Source organism: Hippopotamus amphibius, chromosome 13, assembly GCF_030028045.1.
Source record: "Hippopotamus amphibius kiboko isolate mHipAmp2 chromosome 13, mHipAmp2.hap2, whole genome shotgun sequence".
NCBI classification, from domain to species: Eukaryota; Metazoa; Chordata; class Mammalia; order Artiodactyla; family Hippopotamidae; genus Hippopotamus; species Hippopotamus amphibius.
This window is the reverse complement of record NC_080198.1, coordinates 4,094,515-4,114,312: the sequence shown is the minus strand read 5'-3', so window position 1 is coordinate 4,114,312 and position 19,798 is coordinate 4,094,515. Positions and strand designations below refer to the sequence as shown.

At 36.2% G+C, this 19,798-nt stretch overlaps 1 protein-coding gene across 7 annotated transcripts in view; it reads right to left on the bottom strand.

The window, feature by feature from the left end:
* Positions 1–19,798, bottom strand: part of TMCC1 (transmembrane and coiled-coil domain family 1) — a 221,740-nt gene that overhangs the window by 69,429 nt on the left and 132,513 nt on the right. Inside the window, exon 1 of one of the 7 annotated variants that reach the window (XM_057704392.1) lies at positions 6,548–6,697. The exons of 5 other annotated variants lie outside the window; for them this stretch is intronic. In XM_057704392.1, the coding sequence (XP_057560375.1) occupies positions 6,548–6,574 (27 nt within the window). In that variant the 5' untranslated portion in view covers positions 6,575–6,697. Of the gene's footprint in view, positions 1–6,532; positions 6,698–19,798 lie in introns of those variants that run through there. One more of the 7 variants, XM_057704390.1, reaches the window with a different exon arrangement.

The following is a 19,798-nucleotide window of genomic DNA, read 5'->3' as shown; positions in this document are numbered from 1 at the left end:
AAACTTTAAAAAGTTCCTGTGAACCCACTGGATAACTGTAAAATAGGATGATATGGGATCCAACTCCCTAATAAGGAAGAAGGCTTCACTTTGGTGCAGCAGGGGATGTCAAAGATACTTAATATTGTTGAACTTTAACTGGGCATCAAAACATATTCTTCTCATTTTAAAATTACCAACTCTCCCTCTCTCTCTATATATAAATATACAGGTGAACTTCTGTGGGTAAACTGATAATATAAATTCCTAGCTGTATATCAGAGAGTGCATATGTTTTATACTTTGATAGAGATTAACAAGTTGCCCTCTAGAAAGATGAAAGCAATTTACAATACTACCCACAATGTAGGTAAACGACTGTGTCAGCTCTAGGTATCAAACTTTTGTATTTTAATTAATCTGATAAGTGAATATAAGATCTCATTTTAATTATCAATTGCATTCTTTTAATTATGGGTAAACTGGACCATTGTTTGATATTTAATTTGACCATGCATATTTCTTTTCTGTGAGCTCTTTGGGACCCTCATAAGAATCTCTTTCCTGAACTTGCAATCAAGGTACACTTAAAATGTGCCTAGATTTTTCAAATAGACAATATGTATGAGGAACCACTTAAAAAAAAAAAAGCCAACTTGAATTAGGCTTCTCCACTCCCTAGAAATGACTCTGTGTAAACTTTTCCTCACAAGGTTCTACTGAACAAAGAATACTGACTTCCACCCAAGTACCAACTGTAAACAGTTTGAATTTTCTACTTATCCTCAGACTTCAAACAACCACTACACTTTTCATTAAGAGCAGATAATAATTAAAGGACATATTCTAATCATATTTCCTGGGCTTATATATCTCAACTTTTCTCATTTTATTTGTCTGGGAAAAGAATTCTGAATTGTTCCCCAAACTATTTAAAAATCAAAGACAGGCTCCTAAATATATCTAACTGGTAGAGGAATCCCTGTACTTTAGGCACTTTAAGATGCACATGCAGTTCACACACGAGCATGCACGCGCATGCACACACACACCCCCCTCCCTCACCATCAATGCTCACCCCACCCCTTACATATGGAGGTTAGGACTATAAACACGAAGATGACAATTATGGTGATTTATTTATTATTTTTAATATATATTTCATAGTAATGGGGCCCTTTTTATTTATTTTTAATTGACTGAGTTACTTTTGGCTGCGTTGGATCTTCATTGACGCGCGTGGGCTTTCTCTAGTTGTGGCGAGCAGGGGCTACTCTCCGTTGTGGTATGAGGGCTTTCTTAGTGCGGTGGTTTCTCTTGTTGTGGAGAACGGGCTCTAGGCACACAGGCTTCAGTAACTGCAGCACGAGGGCTCAGCAGTTGTGGTGCATGGGCTTAGTTGCTCCAAGCATGTGGGATCTTCCCAGACCAGGGATCCAATCCATGTCCCCTGCATTGGCAAGCAGATCCTTAACCACTGTGCCACCAGGGAAGTCCCAATTATGGTGATTTAGAAAGGAGCACCTCCAAAGTTGTTTTTGCTTTTACACTATTTATTTAAGAGAAAAACGTTTTCCTTCCCAGCTCCAACCCTGTCCCCATTCCACCTTATAACACACACACACACACACAATCTCCTGTCCATGCTCAAGGTGAAATGCATATGGATTTAAGTCCAAATGAGCCTACCTTTAAAGGCCTGTGGTTATCTAATAGGAACCAAATTAGTGACATTCCTTATTCTCCAGCTGAAAATAATCTCCCTTCTCTGACCTTCTAAACTGTATTCTTTTTGTTATATATTATCTTCCTATTTTCAGGTTTTTGTTTTTGTTTTTTGGCAAGTTTTTATATTTTCCAACAGAGACCACAAGTCCTTAAGTCAGAGCTTGTGTCCTACCCACCCTTGAACTCCTTACAGCACCCACGACAGTACTTTATACTGAGTGGCCAGTCAGTGTGTCATTCTTATATTAAATGAGTTCATATTCGTAAAGTGCTTTGAATAGTGCCTGCACATGCAAGTGCCACTGGAGTTTATTAAATATCATAAATGAAAGGAACATCATTTTTCTCTTCTCTCTACTGAAGACTTCCTATCAGCATGATTTTTTTCCATTTCCCACCTTAGAGAAATTTCTTTTTGACCCCATTTCTTCTACCAGTTACTCCTCACTCCTCTGCTACTTATTACAGTAAAACTCATAAAAATAGTCTAAAACTCACTGTCTTCAAATTCCTCTACCCATTCTCAAAGCCATTCAACTGGCTTTATCTCATCATTCTACCTAAAAGTTTTTGTCAAGGTGACCAATCATCTCCAAAATACAAAATCCAAAGATGAGTTCTTAGTCCTCCTCTTACTTGTGGCATTTGACACAGCTGATGTTTCTCCCCTCCCATGAAGAGTTTCTATAGTTGGCTTCCAGTATACATACTCTCTTCATTCCCCTCCTCCCTCATGGGCTCCTCTTCCACTTCTCAAACTGGAGTGTTCAGGGCTCAGTCCATTTTCCTCTTCTTTACACTCATCTTCTCGATGACTTCACCTAGTCTCATGACTTTAAATATCATCTAATTGTGATACCTTAAATTATATTTTCAGCCTCAACCTCTCCTAAATTCCAGTTTCATATAGCCAACTGTCTATTCGACATTCCCACCTGGATATCTAATAGACATTTCAAGCTGAACTCTTCCTCTCCCACAAAACTTGCCCCACCAGCAGACTTTTAATCTCAATTAATAACTAATCCATTCTCCCAGCTGTTCAAGCTAAAATCCTTGTAGTCATCAATTTCTTACAGCCAATCCATCAGAAAATCCTGTTGGCTCTATATTCAAAATCAAAAATCTAACCACTTCTCATTATCTTCACTTCTACTTCTTTAGTCTGAGCTGTGATTATATCTTGTCTGGATTACTACAATGGCCTCTTTACTGGTCTCCCTTGTTGCCATATAATCTATTCTCAATACTACAGCCAGAATGATCCTTTAAAAACCTAAGTCAAATCATGTCACTTGCCAACTTAAATTTTTCTATGTGTTCCCTTTACATTCAAAGAGAAAACTAGTCCTTAAAAATGGCCTTCATGGGCATGCCTCATCTGGCCTTCTATGTGGCAGATTAACAGAACAAATTCATCCAATCTAGTATGCCCTTCCCTTTACAATTTGACTTTCCCATTCCCCCCATCAAGAAATGGAATCTATTTCTCCATCCCATGATACAAGGCTTGGCAGTGGACTTGTTTTGGCTCAGTGAAGCATTACCAAATGACACACAAGCAGAGACTTGAAAAGTGTGCCTTGGGGCTTGCTTCTCTTGATATACTGAGCCCTCCAGCAGGCTTTACATCTCAGTCAATGACAACTCCATGCTTATAGCTGTTCAGGCTAAAATCCTTGTACCACAAGGAGAGAAGCTCAGCTGTACCAACTGCCAAACATGTCTTGAGCCACCCAACAACTATAGTGAGCCCCAGGCAAGACCAGCACAAGAACACCTAACTGAGCTCCGCCTAAATAGCTGACTCACAGAATTGTGAGCAAATAAAATAGTTGTTTAAAGTCACTAAATCTGGGGGTGGTTTGTTACAACAGCAATAGATAGCTGAGACACTCGATTACATCTCTGACACCCCAATTCCTCCCATTCTTCACTCCCCTATTCTTACTCTAGTTACACCAACCTCTTTCCTATTCCTTGTATACATCAGGAACACTCTTGCCTTTGTTCTGCCTGTACCCTCTGTTGGGAATGCTCATTCCTCAGACAGCTGTATGGCTAACCTGCTTGCCTCTTTCAAGACCTTCCTTAAATGTCTTCTTTAATGAGGCTTACACTTACTAGCTATTAAAAATGGCAGCCTGTCCCCACCACTTCCAATCTCCCTTTCCCAGCTTTATTATTGTTATAGCCCATACCTCTCTAACATACTCCTAGTTTACTTGTTAGGCTTATTACTTGTTGTCATCCTCCCCAACTACAATGTAAGCTGCATGAGGGCAGAGAACCCATCCCACCTCCCAAACTCTGATATACAGCAGACTCTCAATAATTGTTTGTTCAGTGAACCAATGATTGGTCTGTTCCACCCTCTGTTTCAGATAGGATATACTGGACTTCTGGCATTTAATAATTTCTGGCATGAATTACAATAATGACAAATGTTTTTAAGCATTAAGTCAGAGTTCTCGACCTGTTTTCCCTCTTAACAGTCTTAAGGGGTATAAAACATTCTCATAAGGAGAAGGAAGGCATTTTCAGCACTGGGAGTAGGGAAACACTGCAACATAAAACAGTCTCCTTCTGTTGCCGTGCTGTGCACTTCTCATCCATCGTTCAAATCACTATTCTAGCTATTTCTTTTTAATGAAACTCAATTAAAAAGAAATTACACAACTACAAAATAACGTGGGCAGAACTGTGCATTGGAGCTATGGAATTTGACTTTTATGTGGCCCTCCACACCCTATGGAAGGTGAGATTTAGGTTAAGCAGCAGTTTGAGGGTTTAGATGGGAGGGGAGTTTTGTTTTATTTTTCAAAAGTTCACCATTTAATAAAGTGACAGCCCAATGTAAATAACATTTGTTTAAATGATATAGATAGCATCTATACAGAACCAAATGATTACACATGCTATGTTCTAAACTGTCACTATATAGATTCTGGGCATTTATACAGACAACCAAGGCAATTTATACAGATCTATGGTGTTGCAGGGTTATTAAGAAAGGAGAAAGGAAATTATTCACCTTTAAAGCTTGTCAACATCTGGGAATATTATTTTATGTATTTAAAATATAAGTTCAATATATATATATACACAATGTGTTCTACAATATCCTACTTCCTGAAACTCTGTTTATTTCCTAGAGTCAGATATATTTTCCCCTCTAGAGTTTTCTTCCTTCAAATTGTTTATTCTGCAATTTTTACAAAGTGTGTTGCAACCTCATGCAAGGAGGATATATATATAAACCTCTATCTATAGCAGTTTGATGTATCCAGATAGCCATATTTAGAATTTCAGAAACTGGAGCAAGTATCTCATTTCTGGACATTTTAATCACTGTTTCAATGAGAGTATTTTAGTTCACCAGATTTGGTGAATAGTTTGGGTAAGTAAGAGAGACATGGGTAGGGAAGCAAGGAAACAGTTTAATCTAAAATCATTCACTCGGGTACTAAGTATACACTTTTGGCAAGCTTTCTCTACTCTCAGGTTAATGCAATAAGTGGAAAAATATAATCGATTAAAATATTTAGATTGTTTTATGTTTCCCTCCTCTTTTTGGACTGTCAATAATGGTGAAAAAGGAGTTAACTTCTGTTTTACTACCAGTCTCCACCCCCTATCCTTTTATGGCCCGCCTATGAATTCTTTCCTTTTGACCACCCCATTCAACCTGGGCTCCACTCTTAATAAAACATAGATAAGTAAAACTGACCTTTTATAACCTCAGAACAAACAGAGATGTGCCAAGGTTTTAAAATCCAAGATACAGAACAAACAACAGAAAAAAAGGGTACAAAGCAGAGGTACAATCTGTTAATAAAGCTGGCATTTAAAAATGATCAACCATAAGGAATAAGAAAGTAATTTAATATCAAACTTCAGAGTGAAAAATCTGTTTGGATCTTAAATCCAATCGCTCACACCAAACAATATTAATACACATTAGCTTCAGAATCAGGTAAAACTATAAAGAATCTGCTTTGCTTTAGCACTTATCTCTTAGAAAATATCTATTATCCCTTGTAAAGCCAACACACAAAAATCATGGTAAAATCAAGCTATAGGCCAGGTTTTGCACGTGTGACTGTGGATCAAGTGTGAAAATGGTGGTTGTGCTGCATAAAGCTGGGTCTCCTTCCTATCTAGTTGTATCTCAGAGACTCGCCCTGCTGATCTGGACACATGAACTTAGCACCAAGATATGTGCACACTGCTTTATAATTCAGAAAATTGCCAAGTCTTTGGGAAAAATACACTGAAAACAAGTACCTGAGTAATAAGAACCGTTGTTTTTTTTTAATGTGAGAAATATTTCAAGTGGCTTTAACCCAAATTCTTATTTGTTATGCATGTCTGGCATCTTCAAATTTCCAAGCTGCCAGAGGCAAACGAAACTCTTTTGTTCACTGAAGAAAACACTTACTTTTGGATGACTATTTAGCCTGAGAGAGTGAGGATGACACTCTACACTGAAGCAGCTCATCATACGGCAGAACGGGGACACTCCAGTATGATCTGAGCATGCCCATAGAGCCAAAGAACACTCTGTGAGTTTTTGCCTAAACACCTATGGGTAAAATGAACAACTAGGAAACACATAATATGCTTCTCAGTTATTGCAACCTCACACACGTCAGTCCAAAAATAGAAAAATAGCAAATGCCCGTGGCTGAGACCTACTGCTGAAAAATGCTAAGTTTCAGCAGCTCAAAGCATTTCTTGTGTCTGTCTATTCAACCAGCCCCCACTTAAAGCTATAGAATTATAAGATTAAGGAAGAGATTTTAAAAAAAAGACAGATACACACACATATACAACATACGGTTTCCGAGGAGAGTGAGGGTTCCATGCTTGTCAGGGAGAAGGAAGAGGAATATGCCGAATAACCCTCGGGTTTCTCCCAGATTTGAACATGCTGTACTGTGGCATGAGGTCAGCAGAGACTGACTCCAGCCCTGTGAGGCTCAATTCTACCCTGACAAAGCAGTATCACTGTAATATGAAGCAAGAGGATCCAGGGCATGTTGGCTGCTGTACAGAGTGGCTGTTCTAGAATGTAATGGCAATTCCCAAACAAGAGATCTGTGCTGTCACATGAGATAATCTTCAGCCTGGTTAAGCAATAAGCACCCAAAATACTCTGAATCCCAAACACAGGCAGCTCAAAGCATCAGAAAAAAACTTTTTTCCTCAAACCTATTTTGCGTCTGGAAGAAATAAACAGGAAGTGGGAAATCTGAAGAACTATTGGTTAATTTGTTTTGCATCACAAATAATATACTGATTCTATTCTAAGATGAGGCATAGTCTTTTGGACACTGTGACCTAGCTGAGGAGCCCCAAAACTCCTCTGTAACTTTACAAGGAAGAAGGGAGACTATTCAGAAAAAATATTTTTGGTAACAGATACAGGCTGGAACTGAAGATACAGTTAAAAAACCTCATTTCTCACATATACTCAAAAGGCAAAGGTTGCTACAAACCTAATGCACATTACTGTTTCTTTTTATGTCACCAACTGTACTGTTAGGAATTCTTCACTGAAATAAGAAGAACACCAAAAAAGGTCCTAAATAGAAAAAGAAGCCAGGAGATGGAATTTCTGCCCAGAGAAAACATAGGACAATGTATCTAATCCTTTACATTTTGTGGTCTCACCTGCATTATGAAAGTTTTATTCTAGACCAAAAGTGACCCAATCCTTTTATCATTCTCAAAAAGACAAAACTATGGTGAAAAGAATGAATTACGGATTATGGATTAATGGTGGGGTTAGGTGTGACTACCAAGGGAGTCTCTCAGTGTGATAGAATAGATGAACATGCACATGCAAAATCAGCACACAGCATCAGCTTTCTCTCAAATGTCTCTTAAGTTTTCTTCTGAATCCCAGTTCTGCCACTTCTAAGAAGCACAGCATTATAAATGAAAATAGCTTAGGCCTCCGTACTCTTACTTCAAGTGCTTCAGACTGCCTCACATAAAGCATGGGCCCAATGTATATTAGTTACCTTTCCTATTCATATTTCCATCACAGATCTATTCTCATAGATACCAATCACCATGGATTTCTATGCAGAAACTGAAAGTGTACAAATCAGAATTAGAGTTCAAAGTTCTCTGCTCCCCCTGTGCCAGCTGCTGACATCTCCAACAGCTAAACTGCAAAGAGAAGCATGTCTACTGCTTGTTAATTTAGTAGCAGCAGCAGCAGGATAACAACTAAAGCTTGAACTTTGTACTTGTCAAGAAGATAATGGCACAGGATAAATCAATGAATAAAAACTGTTCTGCTCTTTTTTTGTACTCTTTTCCAGTCTCTTCTTGTACTCTTTTTCTGGTCTATTAGTCTTATATTTCCAAATAATATTTCTCAACTCAACCATGGGAAGGATAAGAAGTGTGAAAAGAGCTGAGAAATTAGAGCTAGGAAGCGCTCAAGATTTGCTTAGTTCCATATTTGTTAATTAATCATAGGCACTTTACTTGTGGGATGAGAAGCATCTTCAAATTGTATGAATATGAGAATTCTAAGATGTGAGATCCTCATGGTTCAAAGCAAAGTCTACCCATCTTCATAAGCTGTAGTACTATCTTGGCCTCTTGTACTCACCTCTCTTTTCCATTCAGACTTCATTACCTCACTGGCGTTGTCATCCCTCTGTCTCCTGAAGAAAAATGTCCAAGATTCCAGCAGACATGTGGATAAACTATTATATGACTGTGCTTCATAACATTTAGCTCTTCTGGGATTTACAAGTTAATCAAATGGAATATACCTTTGACCTTATTAACACATGGTACTCTTCCACATCACCACTGAGATCACCAATCTTGGGACTAATCACCTCTTTGGAATTACATCTTAAGCGTTCATGTATAATAAATTAAATCTCATTGGTGCTACCCAATTTCTTCTCCCTCATCCACCCACCAAGAACTACTATCTTTCAAGCCAAAGTCAAGGTGGTATAAAGAAATCATGCACCCAAAAAAATAATAAATAAATAAATAAATACATACATACATACATACATAAATAAAAAAGAAAGAAATCATGCAGAACTGGATTAGAATCACGACTCTACTGATTACTGACTGTGCAACTTTTATAATCACTGAACATCAGTTTCTTCATCAAAATAAGGATATAGCACACTTTTCAGAACTGTTTTGAGCACTGACACATATACTATCAGATGCTACTACTACTACAGTGAATAAAACCAAACGTCAAGAATAATCTATGTACATGGCTCTTTACAGAAGTTTTCAAAGTAATTATTTGATATAATCTCTGTTTTACAAAAAAGGAAGTTAAGGCTTGACAAGGTCCTGAATATGGTAAGGCCTCAGTAAATATCAGCTACTACTGAAAGTTGACGTATTCAAGGTTACATAACTAGCGTAGGTTAGGACTAGAACCAAGTAATTCTGACTCTTCACTAACATTCTTTCCACTATTTTACCATTCAGTTATTTGCCTCTATAGCTGTGCTTCTACATTTGTTTGGAGGAAATAAAATTATAAATTGTATTTCTCGTGTTCTCTGTCATTTATTTTTTCTATATTGGCTTTCTTTATCTTATAAGTTTACAGTAGATTTTGCATAGTTACACTTCCCTCAAAGTTTCTCTATACTTTCATCCTAATAATGGAAGATTCCATGACTTATCTCAACAAAAGAAGTTGAGACCATCAGGTCGTTTCTTTTGTTTGTTTTTCTTTAAGAACTTTTATTGAGATACAATTGACATACAATAAACTGCATATATTTAAAGTGTACAATTTGATTTTATTTTTCTTGTTAGTAATGTATATATGGCAATCCCAATCTCCCAATTCAACCCACCCCAACCCCCCCTGCTTTCCCCACTTGGTGTCCATGCGTTTGTTCTCTACATCTGTGTCTCTATTTCTGCCTTGCAAACTGGTTGATTTGTACCATTTTTCTATATTCTGCATATATGTGTTAATATATGACATTTGTTTTTCTCTTTCTGACTCACTTCACTCTATATGACAGTCTCTAGAGACCATGAGGTCGTTTCTTCATAGACTTGTAAATAACACTACGACTTTGCTCTCCAATTCCTCCTCAGCAGATGTCTCATCTATCACTTATGGTTTCCCACTGTCTGCCATGGGGAAAGGACTCACTGGTCTAAATATTTTGACCTCACACTCTTCACATAATTTACCTAGAAGCCAAATCAGAATTCTTTCATTTCTGCCATTTACATCTCTCCTTTTGAAGTAATGCTTAAGAATCATTTCCTTTGCCAAGACAACCCAACAGTCTTTTCAACAAATGATACTGGGACAAATGGTTATCAACATGCAAAAGAATATAGTTGGACTCTTACACAATATACAAAAATTAACTCAAAATGAATCAAAGACCTAAATGTAAGACCTAAAACTATGAAACTCTTAGAAGAAAACATGGGTGTAAATCTTCATTACCTTGGATTTAGTCAATGGTTTCTTAGATACGACACCAAAAGCATAAGCCACAAAAGAAAAAAATAGATAAAATAGACATAACCAAACTTCAAAGGACACCATTAAGAAAGTGAAGAGACAACCCACAGAATGGGGAACAATTTTTGCAACTCATAAGCCTTATAAGGGGCTTGTACATAGAATATATAAAGAACCACTACAACTAAATATTAGAGAGAAAACCCAATGTAGAAATGGGCAAAAGACCTGAACAGACATTGCTCAAAAGAAGACTGACAAATAGCCAATATGCACATGAAATGATGCTCAACATCATTAGCCATTAGGGAAATGCAAATCAAAACCACAATGAGATACCACTTCACACCTAACTAGGATGGCTGTAATTAAAAAGACAGATAACTAGAACTGATGAGAATGTAGAGAAAATGGAACCTTCATAGACTGCTGGTGGGAATGTAAAATGGTACAGTCCCTTTGGTAAACAGTCTGGCAGTTCCTCAAACGATTAAACAGAGAGTTACTGTATGACTCAACAATTCCACTCCTAGGTACTTGCACAAAAGAAATAAAGACAAATGTCCACACAAAAACGTGTACACAGATATTCACAACAGCATTATTCATAATATCAAAAAAGTAGGAACTCAAATGTCCATCAACTGATGCCTGAATACATAAAATGTGATATAGCCATATAATTGAATATTTGGCAATAATAAGGAAATACTGATGTACAACACACGGTATAATCTTGAAAACAGTATGCTACTAAATTAAAAGACACTAGTCACAAAGGACCATATATTTAATGATTTGATTTACATAAAATGTCCAGAACATGCACATCTACAGAGACAGAAACTAGATGAGTGGTTGCTCAGCGCTGGGGTGAATGGGAAGATTGGGCAATGATGGCTAAGATGTATGGGGTTTCTTTTGTGGGTAATAAAAATGTTCTAAAATTAACCGTGGTGATGGTTGCAAAACTCTGAATAAGGTAAAAGTCATGGAATTGCACAACTTCAATGTGTGAATTGTATAGCATGTGATTATATATTTTTTAAAAAGCTGTTAAAACTTAAAAATCACTCCTTGATCAAATATTTCTAATGGGACTTGTGCTCTCCTCAGCTATCCCAACTCTTAAGATCAGTACAGGCTTACTGCATAGATGTACTTGATTACAGACAGAATGATACATACCAAAGAAAGAGTCCTAGTCTAGGAGAGAAGAAAACACAGACTGAATCCCAGTTTTGGCATCAATAACCTGTGTAGACAAATCTCACTTAACCCCAGTTTCCTCATCTCTGAAGTTCTTATGTTAAAAATTCTTGGCTGAATCAACTCTCTTAGAAAGATTTTCTTGTAGTTTGCACAAATTTGAGCTTAATGAGCAGTTAAGAATTCTAGGGAGGTTGGGATAAGGGATAAAAAAAGAATTAAACATTCCTATAAAAGACTTGTGTAGAAAAGTGGCATCTGTACTACACGGTATCTATCATGGTGATTCTTCAGAATATGCAGCTACTCCTCTACATGTTATACAAAGCATTCGGAGTAAAAAATTTTACCATGAAATAAGAAAAACAAAGTTGTACTTACATTACACTAATGGCACTGTGACGTATGTGTGATTGACATCAGAATTAGAAATATTCATGAAGTTGTTATGCTGTACTGTACCATCGATTCTTTCGGATAATGAAATGTCTTTTCATCCCAAACAACATATTACATTTTCATTACAACTACTATTATCAATAATCACCAAAAGAATAGTGACTTTCTAAGTACGAGGCTCTTCATATACATTACTTCATTTAATACTTAAAATACCCTGTACTCTACTTATTCATTGGCTTCATTTTCAAAGATGAAGAAATTAAGGCTCAGAGAAGGCAAGCCACTTGCTTATTACCTTTGCTATTCAATCTATCTTCGATGTTCTCATAGACTGGCCTACTTCAAATGACAAACCAAATCCCAAGGGAGATGCTTCATTTTATTCTATCTATCCTAAAGGAAGGTAGCTACCTTGCTAGCTTCATTTTTGTTCCAGTGTCTTCAGATTCACATTGTGATAGCAGCTCAAAAGAACTGGATGGTTTGTAAACAACATATAACTTTCCAATGGTATCCATCACCATTGGGCCTTGGCCCCTGAACCTCTCTCACTCTGGAATGTCAGCTCTCTCCATATTCAAGATCACCATGATCTTAAAGGCCCAAATGCCAATGCTCCCATGAAGCTTTCTCTGAGTTCCTTTTGTGGCAATCCTTTTCCCAACTCCCATAGCATTTCACGAATGAATAATAAAATACCTACTCTGAGCCAGATATTGTGATAGGCACTTAGTTATACTTACTTTTTTACTATATGGTGTAGACTAAGGAAATAAATTGTATGCATGTTTCACTCAGTGTATAAAAACTGACAGATAAGCTAAATGGTCTGCAAAATGCACTGCCCTGATAAAGAAAAAAATCTGGATTATGGCTTCAAAAACAAAGATAATGGAGGGTGAGAGAGGCATTTTTGAGTTCGGTTTCTAAATGCTAAGAAAAACTTAAAACTCACAACCTGGTTCCTATTTATTAACCTATTTTATTAACTTATTTAAAATTCAGGTTTTAAAAAATACCTTCACTGTTTCATAAAATTCAAATCAAAGCTTTTCTTACATTTTGGTAGGTTTCAACTTCCAAGTTTCATTTGTTTAAAAAAAACAATTACAGTCATAACAGCATCTAATGAAACTGTTCAAGTAAAAAGCCTCTTTAATTCTAATGACACCAAAGAGTATGACTTTAAAAGAGTTTCTCTGAAATTATCCAAATCTCTAGAGTAAATGTGACTAACATTGTATTCCACGTACCAAATTAGATGCAAAATGAATGCTTACATTGCTGATAAGATATTCAAATCTTAATTTCACCTTGTAACTTTAACACTGGTACCAAGTAGGTATCTAAAGGTGAGAGAGCTCTTGTAGCAACTTCAGGGAAAGAGGTAGAAGGTGGAAATGAGGCTGGTTTGTTGTAGAAGTTTTTAGAAAATCAAGTATTCTTGAGACAACCCATTTATCTTCACCACTTTCTTAAAAAAATAAAAATAGTATATTATGTAATCTTAGCATATTATTATATTGAGAGTTTTACACATATTCAATATAATCTCATAATAGCCCTACGTGGAAGTTATTACCACTTCTCAACTCAGAGGTGAAGCTGGAGGATAAGGAACTTGCTCAAGGTAATAGAACTGATAGGTAAAGAAGAAGGGATATGAACTTAGGTTTTTCCAGCCTATAAAGCTTATCTGTGCTTTAAACTTGTATGATAATTTTTGGTAATCATTTAGAACATAGCAAGAATCTTCAAGACTTCTCCATTATCATACAATATGAAGAGAATAAAATTTCTTAGAAAACATGCATTTCACTGTCATGTGCTAAATCAAATTAAACTAGATTTCAAGATACCAGCTATTAGCGCTGGAGACACTAATCTAGTAGGAAAATTCTTCTATTCAGGAGTACAAACAAACAAAAAAACAGAAAAAAAAATTCCCAATAGTTTTAAACAGGCATTCACATTTCTTGAAACTCACTCTTCTCTTTGGCTTGTATGATGAGATTATAAAACATTTTGTTGTCATGTCCTGCACCAACTCCACACTTTCTCTTGTGGGCTCATAATCAGAGTAACACCAACAGCTTCTCAGCCACAGTGCTAAAGCCGAGTGTTTCACTCTGTAGTTTGCCCTCTTCCAAGAGCAGTTTCACATTTCTCTAAGCCTAGTTGTTGCTACAAGAATCCTCCCCCTTCAGAGTAAATGCCCTGATGGGAAACCTTGTATGTCTACAGTTACGGTGCACAGCCTCTAGGGCAGCGTTGCCAGACATTCTGGATCCTAAGGGTATTGGTCTCTCTTTCTCCATTTCAGGAGCATAAAGCCATGTTTTCGCTACCCAAAGAGAGAGACATGGCTGAACATCTTTTCTTTTTGTCTGTTTTTTGAATCCCTGAAAGGGAGGAAAAGAAATTAAGACTCGTAGAGAAGATTTAATGAATAAATCTTCTACTACTGTAAATATTACTACTGTGTAATATCAAGTGTTAGAAAACCTGGTCCTAAAGTGATTCCGCTAATAAGCTCGATGATAAGGAGACAATCATAGTTACACTCAACCCTGCTTGTGCATTTGTATGATAGATATTTTTTCCATAAGGATATTGGAAGGCTAAGGAAATTCAATAAAGCATTTCCAGCATTCTTAAAAGAAAAAATGGACCAATATAGGCAATATCTGAAATATTTACATTCTCAATAGTTTTAAAATTAGATGAAGTCACACCAGTTCTATTATTCTACATACTTATTCCTCTCACTTTCTTTTTGAGAGAGAGGGAGACAGGGGCAAGGAGGGTCTGTTGTGTTCAATACTGTGGCTCCAGCATCTGTGCAACGCCCAGTACCTCATGGGTACTCAGTTGGAGATAATGGTATGGAGGAGCAGAAAGAACACCTACTCACTTTCTTGCTTTGTTTTGTAACCTTGGGCAAGCTTTTTGAATCTCAGTTTCCTCACCAGTAAAACAGGAATAATATTTACTTTGTATAAATGCTGTGAGAACGAAATGTATTAATATGAGAGCTTTTTCTTCTAAGCACGTAAAAGGCATTCAATAAAATGTTAATCCCCCATATATTTGAAGCCTAATCTAAAACATAAATTTAACCCTGAACACATGCTCCATTAATGCAGAGTGCAAAAGGATTCTTAAAAATGAATTTATACAGGCTCCTCAGTTACCCACCCTCTTTTTAAAAATGTAATATGACAGTTCAATCTTTTTTGGATCACATACCCTTCTGAGAATTTGATGAAAACTATGCATTCTTCCTCCAGAAAAACATGTGGACACATACAGATTTACCTATAATGCTAAGAAATTCACAGACCCAAGATTAAAATCCCCATATGTAACTTTTTGCTTTGGATACCAGGGAGCTCAGGGTCCAAACTATAATCCAATGTTATCAGGTAAACCACCTATGTTCTGATGGTCTCCTTGTCCTCTCTTTGAAAACTTCTATTACACGCTTAAGAAGTTTTTGTGTGTAACAGGACTATTTAGAAGATTTTATTTTAGACTTTATAAAATTCAATTCATATATGTTGCAAATTTAGAAACCAAAGTTTTTCCTTAAGCTTTTAGGATTGACTTATAAATCACATGATCCTTTCCAAAGCTTAACAAATTTTGGCAATTACTTTTAAGAGGTATATAAATAATGTTTGGTCTCATTTATAAACTGAAATAGCTCTGTTTTTAAGCTACATTTTAAGCTATATTCATAGCTTTTATTTCATTATTTTTAAATTAAAAAAATTTGAGGGAGTTCCCAGGTTGCCTAGTGATTAGGATTCCAGGCTTTCACTGCTGTGGCCCAGGTTCAATCTCTGGTCAGGGAACTGAGATCCCACGAGCTACGCAGTACAGCCGAGAGAAGAAGAAGAAGAAAAAAAGAACCAACGACAATATTCCAATCTAATACCACAAGGTTCACTGTACTTTTCTTCCTTTCCAAATCTGGAATTCCTTTCTCTGATAGTGAGATGCCTGATCTACATTATTCTTAACATATTTACTTATTTTATCAATTCCCTGTATGTAACCAATTTTCATATCTCTGTAGCCACCTCCTCCCTGGTGTGAATGCCCTTCTCATTCCACTTGGGCTCTGACAGACTGCACTAGGCTACATCACCCCACCAGGGATGCACTCTTCCACACCCCTTATGTGGCTGTCCAGCTACAAAGACCACCTCCCCCTTCCCCATACACATCTTTTGAGTTCTGAGACACTGCAATATCACCCCTGCATCCCCACCCAACCCCTCCAGTGGTTGGCACACTTTTTTCTCTTATAATAACTAAGAAAGAACCCTGCAGACTGAATACTATCCTGGAAAGTCTTTGGAAATATCTGGGATGAGAATGTGGAGGAAAAAAAAAAAGAACTTTAAACCATTCTCACATAGGATGAGATTTAGAATTGTATTATTTTGAATCCTTATGCAAAGATGGCCTTATTTGGCACTGCAGGTCATGTTAGATATACCTAAAGAAATTCTGAGCATACTATCTAAAGAGACCGAGTGCTCTGTGGCAAACCCAAAGCCTGATTTGTCTCAAACCTGTACTGAAAAAAATGGCCATGTCATCATGCCACTTCTCTGGTATCCTGTCATTCAGTTCTTGCCTCCTACACACAGGTAAATGGATGAGATCTGTTATAAAAAACAGAAGTGCCAACCAGGAAGTAAATTAACTTTTGATACAATTTCATATAATGTTTTATAAATCATTGTAACAACTACCATTTACTGAATACCTACTATGTATACCAAGATCTGTACTAGGTGCTTTGCATGCCTACATAATTTGCATTTCTATAACAACCCAATGAGCTTCTTGCCAACAAGGAAACTAAGGTTTAGAGAAATACTTATTGAAAGTTACCCTAAAAAAAACAGTTACCCTACTTGTTCAAAATACACCAGGAAGGAATCTGTGTAAAAATGAAGCAAATCTCCCAACTCTGGCAAAACTGTTCAAGAATAAAAGGTCTCTGGGAGGGTGTTCTCAAATACCAAATATAAATAATTTAAGCTCTGATGCTATATTTAAAACCTCCAAAGAAGAGCTAGTCCATACTTATAGTTAATGGTATTAATAAGATGAGAATAAATAACTATAACTTGCAGTATAGGTATTAAACATAAAATCCTTCTAGCCAATTATGAATAGAGGAAGTAGAACGGAAAAGAGATTTGGGGTTCTGGGAAGCTTAAGATAGGTGCAAGGTGTTTAGTCTTGTTTTGATCTCTTAAAAGAAAAACAAAATCCAAGATATCTTCATTGTTTCAGAGGAAAAAAAACATACAGGTGTTTTAATATGACAAGTAAGCTAATCTGGTGTTCATGATCTCAGCTCATAGGGAATTTAGATTAATCCTGAATTTAGTTTGCAAAGGCTAAGTTTTAAGTATCATTATAAAAGTTTTATTTTGGAGTAACAGGATAATAGGGAGAAAGGAATATTTAAAATATTTAAAATGCACGAATTATGTGATGTTTTTCTGCATCCAAAGAACAAATACTTTATGAGGCAAATGAATGTTCCAAAAACACACACATACACAAATCCAAATGTGGGGACAGACTGAATCCTGCAAGGATCCATCTCAGCTTTCCAGTGTGATGATTCTATGACTCAAATATTCTGGGTATCTACTGGATGCCTGCTTTGAATCTTGCAGCAGACCTAAATGGTTAACCTCCTCCCTGTCAAAGTTACTTCTTCAGCAGGACACAAGTACCACACTATGATGAACATTTTTAGAAAATATACTTCCTGTTTCAAGTGACAGTTTCACTGAACTGTAACAGGCATAGTTTCTTGAATATGTCATCACTGACCAATTAAGGATTATTTTCTCCTGGGTACAAGGAGAACATTTCACATATCTCAAAATCTTTAAAAATATTTATACGCTTTTAACCAGAGAATCCACTTTTTTTAGTAGCTATCTATGGAAATAGATCTAAATATTTAAATTGTACATAAGAAGTAGAAAAAAAAATCCAAAACATTGTAATATCTTTTTCATCTTCAACATTCAACTAAATTCTCTATAATACTTCAGGTTACCTATCTTCTATTGACCCTTAGGAGGGTAAGATCTTAGTACCCTGTGTTCCTGGAAACTAATTGCTTTTGCACGCATGGAGGGGTTAGAAGATATTTTTAAATTTATGCATAATTTTAAAATTTGTGCAAGTTTAAACAGAAGTAAATGTTTACACTATAAAAGAACAATGTGAATCCTGACCCCCCAATATAGCAATTCTCTATTACCCAGCTGTCAGCAAGTAAAACCATGCCAGTTCTCTAGGTATCATTCTGCAAAGAAAAATGATCATATCAACAGGAATGCTTTCTATCATTCTCTGAGCTATGTGATCCTATTTCTCCCCTTCATTCCTGGTTTTGGGTTGTCAACCCCTCATTAACATCCCCATAGTCACTGGCACAGAATGGCTGGTGATTCATTATATACATCTACGCAGAGGATTTAAAAAACAAAAACAGGTATTCATAACCAGAATTAACACGAGAACTATGTTCTTCTTGGGGAGTCATTCTTCAAAGCTTCCATTCTGAATTGAATATATCCCAGTTCTTCAGCCATTTGGAAATCATCATTGAATACTCAAAAGATATATTAATGAAGCTAATTTAACCATTAAAACAATAAGCTCCAAATACCCAAATGAAAAAAAAATCAGTTTAAAAGAAAAAGGAACCTAAAACACACTACGAGTAAGCAGCCAAATAGTATTTCTTAAAAGAAGAGACAGTCTCACATTTTATAGTAAATGATTATCTAAAAATGTACAGTTTTCTAAATGATTCAGATTTTTATCTGAAGTCCTAACTATACATATAGCTAATCTTTCAAATTATGAAATGTGGAAAAGAGTGAATTTTAGGAAGGCAGTAACAAATCATGTTTTCTAGGGCAGATGTTTTTCATAATCACTATCAAAATGATATAATCTGAGGTAAGTTTTTACTTTTAAAAAGCAATACACAGATGCAAAAAGCTCTTAGGAAATTAAATCTAGCAATATATAAAAAAGGTAATTACTACACTACCACCAAGTGGGATTCATTCCAGGAATGCTAGGCCAGTTCAACATATTAAAAAAATCAACCAATGTAATTCACCACACCCATAGGCTAAATAAAAAAACCCAGATGTCTTATGAATAGATACAGAAAAAGCCTTCATTAAAATTCAACATCTATTAATGATAAACCTCTCAGCAAACTAAGAATAGAAAGGAACTTCCTTAAACTAAATAAGGGTTATCTATGAAAAACCTATAGGTGACATCATACTTAATGGTGAGAGAATGACACTTTCCCCTAAGATATGGAAAAAAGCAAGCATGTTTTTTCTCACAACTCTTATTCAACATGGCTGCCTACTTAGAAAACCCCAAAGAATCTGCCAAAAACAGAAAACCCCAAATAATCTGCCCAAAACAAAAAACTCCAAACCAACACACAAACAAAAAAAACCTCTTTGAACTAAAAAAAAGTCAGTTTAGCAAGGTCACAGGATAGAAGGCCAATGCACATAAGTCAACTGTATTCATTTGTACTAGCAAAGAGCAACTTTCTGCTCAAATTTTTAAAATAATACCATTCACAGTAACACCAAAAAAACCCAGAAGTACTTAGGTATAAATCTAACAAAATATGTGTACAATCTGTATGTGGAAAACTGTGAAACGCTGATAAAGAAACCAAAGAAGAGTTAAGTAAATGGAGAGATATACCATGGTATGTATTGGAAAATTTAATATTGTTAAGATTTCAATCCTCCCCAGTTTGATCAACACAATCCCAACCAAAGTCCCAAATAGCTTTTTGTAGATATCATCAAGCTTATTCTAAAATTCTGAAAAGACAAGGAGCTAGAATTGAGGATTCACATTGCCTGACTTTAAGACTTACTA